This window comes from Papio anubis, chromosome 13 (assembly GCF_008728515.1).
Source record: "Papio anubis isolate 15944 chromosome 13, Panubis1.0, whole genome shotgun sequence".
Lineage (NCBI taxonomy): Eukaryota > Metazoa > Chordata > Mammalia > Primates > Cercopithecidae > Papio > Papio anubis.
This window is the reverse complement of record NC_044988.1, coordinates 953,180-965,990: the sequence shown is the minus strand read 5'-3', so window position 1 is coordinate 965,990 and position 12,811 is coordinate 953,180. Positions and strand designations below refer to the sequence as shown.

Sequence of the window (12,811 nt, the reverse complement as noted above, 5' to 3'; positions counted from 1 at the left end):
AGCTGCCCAACCTCTGTGGTGGTGGGTGTGGCTGGCAGGTGCCCATCCCTGCGCCCGTGGGGCTCCCTGTGTGTCACAAACCTCTGCTCTCCTCATCGTCATGAACACCTGTCCAAACCGGGATGCCCAGGGTCTCTTCTCTACGTTCCACTCCTCAATTCTAAACATGACCGATTGTAAAAGCTAAAAGGATTCGGCCCCCAGGATTACATGCTCCTGGAATATCTCCGTTAGAATCCTACCTGTTCTTGCCATCTCCTGCTGTCTCACGGTCATGGATCCTAACCCCGTCCACAGACATCCTCTCAGTAAGGGACCAGATCTCACAAAACTGCTGGTTCTTAGCTGGGCTGGGGGCTTTGGTCTGATTTACTGGATAACCTCAGGCAGGTGACTTGACTGCACTTGGGGGACGTTATCAGGTAATACTGTCAACAGCAGCGAGCACCCCCTGCTTGCTGTGAATCAGGCATGAATGACCTGATCTTCATAGCTTCTCCTTTCTCTTCCCCAAAGTGAATCTCAAACCCCAGCCGGACTGAGGTGCCTGAGCCAGGTGTCTCCTCTTGCACAGTCTGTGTTTTCTTCACAGGGAGCACCTACCATTCCCCTGCTCCTGACTGACCTCTTTTTCTTTTCTTTTCTTTTCTTTTTCTTTTTTTGTTTTTATTTTTTATTTTTTTGAGGTGGAGCCTCACTCCTGTTGCCCAGGCTGGAGTGCAGTGGTGCGATCTCGGCTCACCACAACCTCCACCTCCTGGGTTCAAGCGATTCTTCTGCCTCAGCTGCCCGAGTAGCTGGGATTTTAGGCACGCGCCATCACGCCTGGCTAACTTTGTATTTTTAGTAGAGATGGGGGTTTCTCCATGTTGGTCAGGCTGGTCTCAAACTCCAACCTCAAGTGATCCTCCTGCCTTGACCTCCCGAAGTGCTGGGATTACAGGCGTGAGCCACCGTGCCCGGCCCTCTTTATCATCCTCTAAACCCTGCTGAGGCCTCTCCCAGAAAGCCTGCCTTGACTGATCACCCCTACACCCCACTGAGCTGTTCTGCAGCCTGGCACCTGCCTTTATGAGGCCATCCATCATTTGGGATTGTCATTTGCATATAGGTCTTGCTCTGTGAGAATTGAGAGTAGGATTTTTCTTATCTTTGTGTCTTCAGCACCCAGCACAGTACTGGATTTTTCTTTTTAAAAGATCTCTCTCTCAGGTGAATTCTCCTGTCACAGTGGTGATGAGCTTATTTGTGTAGGCCTATCAGGTCTTACATACATGAGAGTGGTAAGCTAACATGCTTCATATTTTTCAATTGATGAAGGATTTTCAAGATAGACCAAGAAGAAAGGGGTTAGGTCGTTTTTAGAAGACTCTTGACAGGGAATTAATTATTAGAAGACATCTCTCCAGAACTCAGGCTTGCTGGTTTACGTTGAGCATAAACTCACAATTCCCATCCAAAGCCCTTTGTGGGAGTTCTCCCTCGATTGTGTTAGGTGCCAGTTACAGCAGGTTTTCTTTCCCCACCCTAGGACGTTTATCAATTTGAGGTTTGTGAACTAAGCAGTTCTTTGAGAAGCCTCGTTTTTTATTTTCTTTCTTTTTTTTTTTTTTTTTTTAATTTTGAGACAGAGTCTCGCTCTGTCACCCAGGCTGGAGTGCAGTGGTGCAGTCTTGGCTCACTGCAACCTCTGCCTCCCAGGTTCATTCTCCTGCCTCAGCCCCCCGACTAGCTGGGACTACAGGCGCCCGCCACCACGCTCAGCTAATTTTTATGTGTGTTTTTAGTAGAGACGAGGTTTCACCATGTTAGCGGGGATGGTCTCGATCTCCTGACCTCATGATCCACCCGCCTCAGCCTCCCAAAGTGCTGGGATAACAGGCGTGAGCCACCGTGCCTGGCCTCGTTTTTTATTTTCAAAGCCATGTCTGTCAATGTCCTGGCTCCTCAGCGCCGCCAGTGGGTTTCTCTGTGGTGCCCCCTCTGCCGTGCCCTTCCAAGCTAGGTCGACTTTCCACTGGCCTCTGTTGGCTTCCTCTATTAACAGCCCAATTTTGTAATATTTACTAGGTCAGCAGGAGATTTGCCAACACACTGCAGAATCTAGCCCTGTGTTTATTCTAGGTTATAGAGTGACTTTTGAATCTATACTTATTTATTCTGCCTGCTATAATCACACACAGGAATTTCTTTCTGCTTAACTCTCCTTGGCCTTCTCTGTTTCTTGCTCTCACACCCCACTGGCTACTCCAGAGGCTGTTTGGAATTTGCCTATGAAAACCTCAGGGGACACGTGCGAAATGGTATTTCCTGTTTTAAAGGGGGACATTTTGATATACTCGATCCACTTTATATAAAAATGTTTAACTGTAAAATCAGGGTCGCGTGACCTCTTGGAAGCATTCTGCAAGGGAAATGCTTCTGTTTGTTTAACATTCTGTCTGGAGCGTGCTCTCTGTTCCGCCTTTGTGGATGCGGTTTGGTTAGGTTACTGCAACACGTTAGTAGTTTAGTTCCCAGGTGTGCCTTACCGGTTCATGGAATTATTAGAGATAGAAAGGCCCAGAAATAGTCAAGACTGTGCTTGTCACATCGGCTCTTGATGATGTAGCAAAAGAACCTCTTAACATCTGTCATAGTTTCAAACACGTCAAGAGGAAAGGGAAAGAAAAATACTGTTTAAAAGCATCTTTATTTTGCGGCGGTCCTCTATTAGGCTGAGGCTCTCGGTGACTCTGGAGGCAGGCGGCAGTGTGTCGGTGACCCCTGAGTGGGCGTGTGGTGACACAGGTGTTAAGAGGCGGAGAAAATTGTGGAAGTGACCCCTGAGTGGTGAATGTGGTGACTGAGGTGAAGCCGAGGAAGTGTCCGGTGGTGACACCTCTCTGAGTGATGGGCACAGGCATTGAAGTGACCTCTAGGCTGGGGGTGTTAGTGACCCTGATTGGTGTGGGGTGTTGGTGACCTCTGACTGGGCGGCAGGGTGTTGGTGACCTCTGAGTGGGCAGAGGAGTGTTGGTGACCTCTACAGAGTGGTGTTGGTGATGATCTCTGGTGGGAGGCGTGCCCAGTGACCTCTGAGTGGGCGGAGGCGTGTTGGTGACCTCTGACTGGTGGTGGGGAGTCCCGGTGAGCTGACCTCTGGGAAGTGGAAGTGTTGGTGACCTCTAGTGGGGCCGGGGAGGAGTGTTGGTGACCTCTGACGCTGGTGGGCGTGGTGACCTCTGACTACAAGGCCGGTGAGGTGTTGGTGACTCAGGTGAAGGCGGAGGGTGTTGGTGACCTCTGAGTGGGCGGAGGGTGTTGGTGACCTCTAGGTGGTAGGGCTGTTAGTGACCTGACTACAAGTGGAGGCGTGTTGGTGACCTCTGACTGGGCGGCGGGGTGTTGGTGACCTCTGAGTGGCGGAGGCGTGTTGGTGACCTCTGAGAGTAGAGGCAGGAGAATGTTGGTGACCCCTGGGTGGGGCGTGTTGGTGACCCCTGACTGGGCGGAGGCGTGTTGGTGACCCCTGACTGGGGCGTGTTGGTGACCCCTGTGACTGGGCGGAGGCGTGTTGGTGACCTCTGAGTGGGCGGAGGCGTGTTGGTGACCTCTGAGTGGGCGGAGGGTGTTGGTGACCTCTGAGTGGGCGGAGGCGTGTTGGTGACCCTCTGACTTGGGTGGAGGGTGTTGTTGATGATCTGGTGGGGGAGGGGTGTTGGTGACCTCTGAGTGGGCGGAGGGGTGTTGGTGACCTCTGAGTGGGCGGAGGCGTGTTGGTGACCTCTGAGTGGGCGGAGGCGTGTTGGTGACCTCTGAATTTCTTCCCTGTTCCCAGGCGGCAGTAGTAGTGGTGTTCAATTTTGCCATGGTTCTGCTCATCTTACCTGCCATTCTCAGCATGGATTTATATCGACGCGAGGACAGGAGACTGGATATTTTCTGCTGTTTTACAAGGTACGTTTTCAGACCGCTGTGGCCTTTTGGTTGGGTGCAGAATTGTGCAGTGAGAGAACTCTTTCAGCCTGTGGACTTAGGCATGTGGGTGACAGGGTTTGTGCTGGCGTGGAGGATACAGGGGAGAGATTGGACAGAGGCTGCCTCCCTAGGGGGGCATCAGAGTCCCCTGGGCTTCCTTCTCCCCTGCCCCAGCTGAACAGTCTCACAGCCCTCGGGATGCTGGTACCGATGACCCCTTTGCCCATCATGAACTGATGTTGCCAATTGTGGGAGCGCTTCATATCTCCGCGTTAAAGCAGAACAAGATTGAAAACCACCCACTAGAAGATGAGTAGTTCTTTGGTGGTGGTTTGATTTTGTTTGGAATTATGCTTTGAAGGATTCGTCATGATGGAACTTGCTTTTGGAAGGCAAATTTAGGATCAGTTCTCCATGTGGCCTCCTCAGACTGACTTTTATCTAGTTCACCAGCAATGACGTTATCAGCCAGGCGATGTTTCTGGAGCTCAGCAGTGTAACGTTTCTCTTCCCAAGTCAGGGCTGTGTAAAATGGGTTCCCTGTACGCAGTGAAAATGGCAGAATGAAAACACCGTTTCCCTCTTTCAGCATAACATTGCATCGTGCTTCCCTCCTTTCAGCCCCTGCGTCAGCAGAGTGATTCAGGTTGAACCTCAGGCCTACACCGACACGCGCGACAATACCCGCTACAGCCCCCCACCCCCCTACAGCAGCCACAGCTTTGCCCATGAAACGCAGATTACCATGCAGTCCACTGTCCAGCTCCGCACGGAGTACGACCCCCACACACACGTGTACTACACCACCGCCGAGCCGCGCTCCGAGATCTCCGTGCAGCCCGTCACCGTGACGCAGGACACCCTCACCTGCCAGAGCCCGGAGAGCACCAGCTCCACAAGGGACCTGCTCTCCCAGTTCTCCGACTCCAGCCTCCACTGCCTCGAGCCCCCCTGTACCAAGTGGACGCTCTCATCTTTTGCTGAGAAGCACTATGCTCCTTTCCTCTTGAAACCAAAAGCCAAGGTAATCTGCCACAACTTAAGACTCTTCTGTCTTCAAAAAAATAACAGAACCTTTGGAGTTCATCAGATTGCTTCTACTTTTCTTCTTTTTCCTTAAAAAAATTCATATAAGTATGATATATTTCAGTCCTCCAAAAGTCAACGCTTTTAGAGCATAGGGCCATTTTAATGAGGTTATCTTCCGTGGGAGTGAACCACCATGCAGCGAATCTTTTTATGAATGAGGTTGTTTAAAAATGTGATTATTGCCAGGTGCGGTGGCTCATGCCTGTTATCCCAGCGCTTTGGGAGGCTGAGGTGGGAGGATTGCTTGAGCCGGGAGTTCGAGAACAGCCTTGGGCAACAAAGGACGACCCTGTCTCTACAAAATATTTTAAAAATTAGCCAGGGACAGGTGTGGCTCATGCCCCTAATCCCAGCATTCTCGGAGGCCAAGGCCAGCGGATTGCTTGAACCCAGGAGTTCAAGACCAGCCCAGGCAACATGGTGAAACTCCATCTCTACAAAAAATTGCCAGGGCATGGTGCTGTGCCTATAGTCCCAGCTGCTTAGGAGGCTGAGGTGGGAAGATCACTGAGCCCGGGGATTCAAGGCTACAGTGAACCGTGATGGCACCACTTCATTCCAGCCTGGGTGAGAGAGTAAGACCCTGTCTCAAAAGAGAGAGAGGGAAAAAAAAGGCATGGTGCTGTGTACCTGTAGTCCTAGCTACTTGGGCAGCTGAGACAGGAGGATCACTTGAGCCCAGGAGTTGGAGGCAACAGTGAACCCTGATCATGCCACTGCACTCCATCCTGGGAAACAGAGTGAGATCCCAACTCAGATAAATAACAAAACAAGGCTGGGCGTGGTGGCTCACGCCTGCAATCCCAGCACTTTGGGAGGCCGAGGCAGGTGGATCACCTGAGGTCAGGAGTTCAAGACCAGCCTGGCCAACATGGTGAATCCACATCTCTACTAAAAATACAAAAAAAAAAAATAGCCAGGCGTGGTAGTGCACACCTGTAATCTCAGCTACTCAGGAGGCTGAGGCACGAGAATTGCTTGAACCTGGGAGGTGGAGGTTACAGTGAGCCGAGATGGCACCACTGCACTCTAGCCTGGGCAACACAAGACTCTATCTCACACACACACACACACACACACACACATATATATATATATATATATATGAATAACAAAAACGCGATTACTGTGATTTTATACTTTTTCTATGGGAGAACAACCCCTACAAGCTAAATCAGGTCAAGTGTGGTGGTGCAAACAAGGTATTAACTAGACAGCTCCTCTTTGTCCAGGCAGAGTCAGTGGTGCTCCCTGGGATCTGTCTGACCTTGTACCTCTTCTGTTCCAGGTGGTGGTGATCTTCCTTTTTCTGGGCTTGCTGGGGGTCAGCCTTTACGGGACTACCCGAGTGAGAGACGGGCTGGACCTTACGGACATTGTACCTCGGGAAACCAGAGAATATGACTTTATTGCTGCACAGTTCAAATACTTTTCTTTCTACAACATGTATATAGTCACCCAGAAAGCAGACTACCCGAATATCCAGCACTTACTTTACGACCTTCACAGGAGTTTCAGTAACGTAAAGTACGTCATGTTGGAAGGAAACAAACAGCTTCCCAAAATGTGGCTGCACTACTTCAGAGACTGGCTTCAAGGTACGACGCCGCGGGAGGGCTTTCGTCCTTTTGCTCTGTTGCATGTTCAGCTTCAACAGGTTCCTTTGTCCTGATTATGAAAGTGTTAGATTAGAATGTAGCACTAGACTGTAACACTGACGTGTTTCATGGACTTGTAAGAGTTGCTCAAGAGTCTTACCTGGACTATTTCTGCAGCAGCCTCCCAGCTCTGGGTTTTCCCTGTAAAATGATGCAGATAATTCAGACGAGCTTCTGTGGGAAGGTACAGATGCACGTTAGGAAAAGGGGAGCATGTAACAGGTGGAGCCGAGGCTTCTGGTGCTTTCCTCTTGGATAGATGGTGGCTAGTTTGGTGACCACATGAAATCAAAGTGTGGCTGGGATTTCCAGACTGATTGCCAAATTATAGCTTACTGTACCAGGAGATGCTAGATAAGCAGTGGACATAGTCTTAAACTCCGTATTTTGACCGTCCTTTAAGAAGTTATTTGTCTATTTCTAATTGACTTTGTTTTTAGAGCAGTTTCAGGTTTTCAGGAAAATGGAGCAGAAGGTGCCGAGATGGCCCATGTCCTCCTTCCTCACCCATACACAGCCCCCCACTATAAACGTCCTGCAGCAGGGGCTGCATTTGTTACAGCTGATGAACCTGCACACTGTTACCCAGGCTCCATACTTTACGGCTGGGTTCATTTTGACCATTTCGTGATTTGGTACATGAAGTAAAGTTATAAATGTTTAATCACATTTCACACTATTTTATAAATAATCAAATTCTGCTTTACAATGCCCTTCTTCGTGGGGTGCAGTGGCTCACACCTGTAAATCCCAGCACTTTGGGATGCCAAGGTGGGCAGATCACCTGAGGTCAGGAGTTCGAGACCAGCCCGGTCAACATGGTGAAACCCCATCTGTACTAAAAATACAAAAATTAGCTGGGTGTGGTGGTGGGTGCCTGTAATCCCAGCTGCTCAGGAGACTGAGGCAGGAGAATCACTTGAACCTGGGAGGTGGAGGTTGCAGTGAGCCTAGATTGCACCATTGCACTCCAGCCTGGGCGACAAGAGCAAGACTCCATCTCAAAAAATAAATAAATAATAAAGTGCCTTTATTGGTTTCTTTGCTCTTAGAAATGTTTCTAGGAAATATTCATCAGCTGGAGGGGAAAAAAAGTCTAAATTTTCTCCTGACCAACTGCATAGAAATGTATGCAGTGATTCCAAGAACATCTGTTCATTTATTCTGCATTGACACATGCAAAGCCAAGTAGAGAATCAGGATAATTATCCACCCAATTCAAGCAAAAACGCTTTTACTGGAGTACCAAATCATTATGGCCCCCAACATTTTTTGGCTTAGATTATCCAAATGATTGTCTTAATTTCCCACTTAATTAGGCTTGTTTAAACACAGATGTAAGTGCCTTTTTTGGTCTGAAGTCAATACACTTGTATGTAAAGACTCGGCAGCCAGTTTCCCTGAGAGTTTGCAGGAAATGGTCAACAACTTGAGGTTGGTGGAGGATGGTTCCGTACAGCTAGCTTCTGGCCTTGACTTGTGTTTACCAGAACTTTCTGCCTACATGTATACCCAGTTTGACTTTCCTTTTGGAGGAAGGTAAAGAGAACATGCCATGATTATCTATTAACAGCCTCCTGAGACAAACGTGAATTTGTTCCAAGCTTTATTTTTCACATTTAGTTTAGAAAGCAATGGTTTTCGGGATAATGAGTTAAAAGAGAGACAGTGGAGAGAGTCCCTGCTTTTCATTTTCCCTGCATTGACCAAAGACATGCAAATAACTTGCCACAGATAACAAAGAGATCTGCTGTGCCCTGCCAGTCTCTGAGCAGAGGAGGGTTACTGTAGAGGGTATTTCAGTGTCTTTGGCCACTGCTCTGGAGGCTCAGTGTGGCATGCTAGGCAAGGATTGGGAAGGGGGTAAAGGGGGATTGTCTTAAGGCCGTGCAGGGGGTTAACCTTTTTATAGAGCATTGTAGATCATCTCTATACATTTCTTCCTTTATAGATGTAAAGCAGCTGGACTTGAGATTTCTTTTTTAAAGTGCATTGGAATCATGTTTTGATTGCTATGTGAACGGCATACACCTAGACCAAGTGAGATCCATTGGTGCTGAGCAGTCAGGGTCCCAGGCAGCCCTGGGACTCCATGACTGACTCTTACAGGGTCCACTAGAGCACTCAACACAGAATGACCAGACCCGGGAGCCCTTTGCTGCCTACACGTTCTTCAGGCCTGTTGAGTGGTTGATGTGGTCTTTGAACATTTTCTCCAAGGAAACAATTAGCCTTGAGTCAGCTTTCCTTGCTAACATTTTTGTGTGGTTTTTAAATGGAGGGAGCCTCATTGGTTTTTAATGGAATTCCCGTTAAAACCATGTTATCTCATTGGTCTTTATCAACATTCCAAAAGTTTATCTTTGATTTGTTTTACTCCTAAAACTATATAATGGTTAATTTCAAAACTGTCCCACATGTCACATCTTAAAACATACATGCAAACAAGGCGGAGTCAGATCAAAATCATGCCTCAAATCTTGTGCAAATGTGTTCCTTTTTATTTCACACTGGATTATGCAAACAAAATTGTGATTAACATTTTACTTCTGGGGTTCCATAGCTGAAGGAAAATGGGCAATCGGGGTTACTCCTTTAGGCCAGAACTTTACACTAGAAAATAATTACTAGCACAAGGTATTCATAAGGGGAGAACTTCTAGCTGACATGTTAAGATTTGCTGTAAAATAAGTAAAATGTCACAGTTTTCTAGAGTGTGCGTGCGTTAGAATATGAAGCACTGGCTAAGGGGCAGTGGAAACCCAACCTTATCCCTTGTTTTGTGTCCAGGGTCGTACCTTGTACATGTGCTTAGGCCAGCCCATTGTTACTTGAGCTTTTTGGTGATTCATCAGAAAATACTGTAGTAATGGGGAAAGAACTTAACTGTTCCATAAAGTCGATCACTGTTTCGTATTCGTCTTTGAACCCCTGGTAGAGTGAATGGCACCTAAGGGAGCAGCAGTGTAGATTCTGAGTTGAATCCAGTTTCCAACAAGGCTGACTTCCCCAAATAGGTTCTTTCTTCCTTTGTTTCACCCTTGGGTGTCCCAGAAGTCTTTGTGTGTGAATATCGTAAAACCGCCCTCAGATTTTGGGGACCCTGTTTGCCTCCAGATGTTGTTGATGCTGGAGTTGAATCTGCTTGTCTTACTCCTGCCTTTGACACATCTTTGGGTACCACGGTGTGTCCCGGCACTGTAGGCCAGTGAGTGGCTCCGTCTGCCTCTGCTGACTTGCTGCCTGGGTTTGAGCTCCGTCCAACGCTCACCTGCTGCGTGGCCTTCTCCAGGCACCCCTCTCCAAGCCTCAGTTCCTCCATGTATGAAGCCGGAGTGACTAACTGTAACGGGGCTGTCCCTTGGTTGCTGTGATGCCCAGCGCTGCCCCACACTCACCAAGCGTGAGCCTGTCTTCAGGATTAGCCGGTTAAGGGAGAGGGGCTTAAAGCCCAGGACGCGCCGTGACGTCATGAAAACTGTTACGGCAAGGAAAACAGATGAGGTCTCCCTTTTTGAGGGGAAAGGAGGAGCAGTAATTTTTCTTCTCCGGTTCACTTTTTTTCAAAAACAAGAAGAAAGGGCTTTCAGTAATAACATAACATCTGCTCGGTGCTGTGTGTGTGCATGCCTCCCTATGAAAACTGTGTGTCTGAGAGGTACGCGGCCCACCCGGTGGTCTCCTGTCCCGTCTCCCCTCCACACTCACCCCGACACGGCCTCCTTTCGTTACTGTCATCCCCAAATTGTTCCTCTAGCCAGTCGTGTCAGAAGGAGGGTTTCACTTCTCAGAGAGACGGAAGGGGGCCTGTGCTCCCCCTCCCTCCCCTCACTTCAGACCCCAAGAGCTTAACCATTCTGAGCACTAACGCAACCAGATTTTTTTTTGAAGCCTTTGAAGTCATCCAAGGCATGTCCTGAAATGAAATAAACCCTTCTCCCTTCTTACTAGCCGTGTCCAACCCATACATGTACAGCTTGTTCAAAAGCTGTGGTTTCCTGAGCTGCTGGGGTTGGGAGATCTACTTGGGAGGTGGCTGGGAGGGGCAGGGGTGGGTGAGGGGGTGGGGGTGTCCCGGAGAGCGTGCGCACCAGCCAGTGCTCAGACCCTAAGGCCGGGTCACCGGGGCCCTGTTTTCTCTTCCAACACGCTTATCTCTTTACAGCTGCAGCCAAACCGTCAGGTCTGTAATGATGGTTTTGATTACCGAGGCCAAGCGCAGCTGTGTGTGGTGGACTGGCGGGCTTGCCCATCCCCCAGGCCCAGAAAGCTCTTTCCTCCCCTCCCCGGCTTGTGGTTTGTCATCTGTTCTCACAGAGCCTCCTTGTATTGGCCTGTGGCTTCCTGTTCTCAATCGGATCCAAATTTACCCTGTGAGGTATTTCCCTGCACGCACATGAGCGCCTTCCCTTCCTTCTCCTCCACCCCCTCTCCCGGGGAAGGGTGGCAGAGAGGAAGAGAGCAGTCGAGAGTGAATAGGTGTTGGCTGTGATCTTTACACAACCTGGCAGCGGATCCCACAGCTTGTGTTAGCTCCACAAGTCGAACAGATGGAACAAATTGACAGAATCGTGTTCGCTCACCCTGGGCTCCAGAAGCAGCTGAGCTGCTGTTTGAAGTTGGGAGTTGGAGTATGCTTTTCCCCTCCGCGTGGAATTTCTGGGTGTGCTGAAGAACCCGTGACTTAGCACCCCGAGTGGCACGAAGCGGGGAATGACCCTGGTGGGCATCTTTCCGCCGCGCTCCTGCCGCCGTTTGTAATTGTCATGGGGCGGAAGGAGGAGAGCAGTTTTCCTTAAGGTAAAATAGGAGTGTTTGTTTCACAGAAACAGATCATCTCCTTCCCCGTTTTCAGCAGTGGCTGCGGTTCATTCATGAAAGTCCAGTGCTGTCAGTCAAAGTGGATGTGGAACAGAGGGCGTGTTTCTGACGGGCGTCTGAGAGCCCCTGCCCTGCTCCCTCTCCTCCGCCTCTCTCTCCTCCGCCTCCCTCTCCTCCGCCCGCCCCGCTGCGACCAGGACCAGGTCCCTCCGGCTGCGAGTTATAACGCGTCACAATCGTTTGCCGTTTCTAGGACTTCAGGATGCATTTGACAGTGACTGGGAAACCGGGAAAATCATGCCGAACAATTACAAGAACGGATCAGACGATGGAGTCCTTGCCTACAAACTCCTGGTGCAAACCGGCAGCCGCGATAAGCCCATCGACATCAGCCAGGTACCGCAGCTGCTGCCCACCGAGGGCGCGTGCCCTGGTGGAGGCCGCTTCACAGCGTGTGACCCCACCTGTGCTCTCTGGAGACCTGAGGCACCGGGAGCTGGTAGAAGGAACACTGGGTCACTCGACTTCACCTCCTCCCACCAGCGGATTGTGTGACCTCAGGCCAGCCAGGGCGCCTCGCTTTCCTCATCTGTCAAATGGGGCAGGTGTGTTCCTGCCGCCAGAGCAGTGGTCAGAACGAAGTGCAGCCGAGAGAGTGCAGGCTCTTTCCAGTGTTGGAAGTGCAGCAGCGTGTGATCTTTCAGTTCCAGGACTCGGTACCATGTTGGCCTTCATGGTATTCAGGCTTGGAAAGATGGGTTTCTTGGGTAGCGGTCATTTGGATGAGCAGAATTTGGGGTAGGTGGGTGGGTTAGGAGATTGGAGAGGTGATAGCAGGATAGGAGGGTTTGTTAAATTTGAGATCTCTGGGTGGCCCTGGCCCCAGGAGTAGACAGATCGCTCTGTGATGAGTGAAGCAAACAGAAACGTGCACCCTTGGAATCGGAGTGGCCACGCCATTCTGCTCACTCCTGCGGTAATAACTGTGTCTGGTTGAGAATCATATTCTCCACCTGTGTCTGCATCTTCTTCCTGCCGTTTGGTTTCCAGCATACCCCTTTTGGTTCCGCAAGTATGTTCAGGAGTGTGTCTGGACTCTTCCTGTTGCACGGGGCCCGGGCTAGGGCTGCTTCAGCTTCCTCAGAGCCTCTTCCCTCGGCTCTTTGTAGCTTGCTTGCTTCGCCTTCAAGCAGAAAACCGTCATACTAATGATCTTCTCAGCAGCTCTGTTTATCGTCTCCCCTTTTCTGCTGGCGTTCAAGGTGACAGATTTACAAAGTACA

General features: G+C 49.8%; 1 protein-coding gene across 5 annotated transcripts in view; it reads left to right on the top strand.

Annotated features, from left to right (window-relative positions):
* The window catches only part of PTCH1 (patched 1), a 74,342-nt gene that overhangs the window by 44,155 nt on the left and 17,376 nt on the right, over positions 1–12,811 (top strand). For all 5 annotated transcript variants that reach the window (XR_002517711.2, XM_021927735.2, XM_031653995.1 and 2 more), the window contains exons 13-16: positions 3,821–3,939; positions 4,582–4,984; positions 6,338–6,647; positions 11,782–11,924. Coding sequence is in view for 4 of the 5 variants with exons in the window: in XM_021927735.2 (XP_021783427.2) it covers positions 3,821–3,939; positions 4,582–4,984; positions 6,338–6,647; positions 11,782–11,924 (975 nt within the window). In the remaining variant the exon portion in view is untranslated. The remainder of the gene's footprint in view (positions 1–3,820; positions 3,940–4,581; positions 4,985–6,337; positions 6,648–11,781; positions 11,925–12,811) is intronic.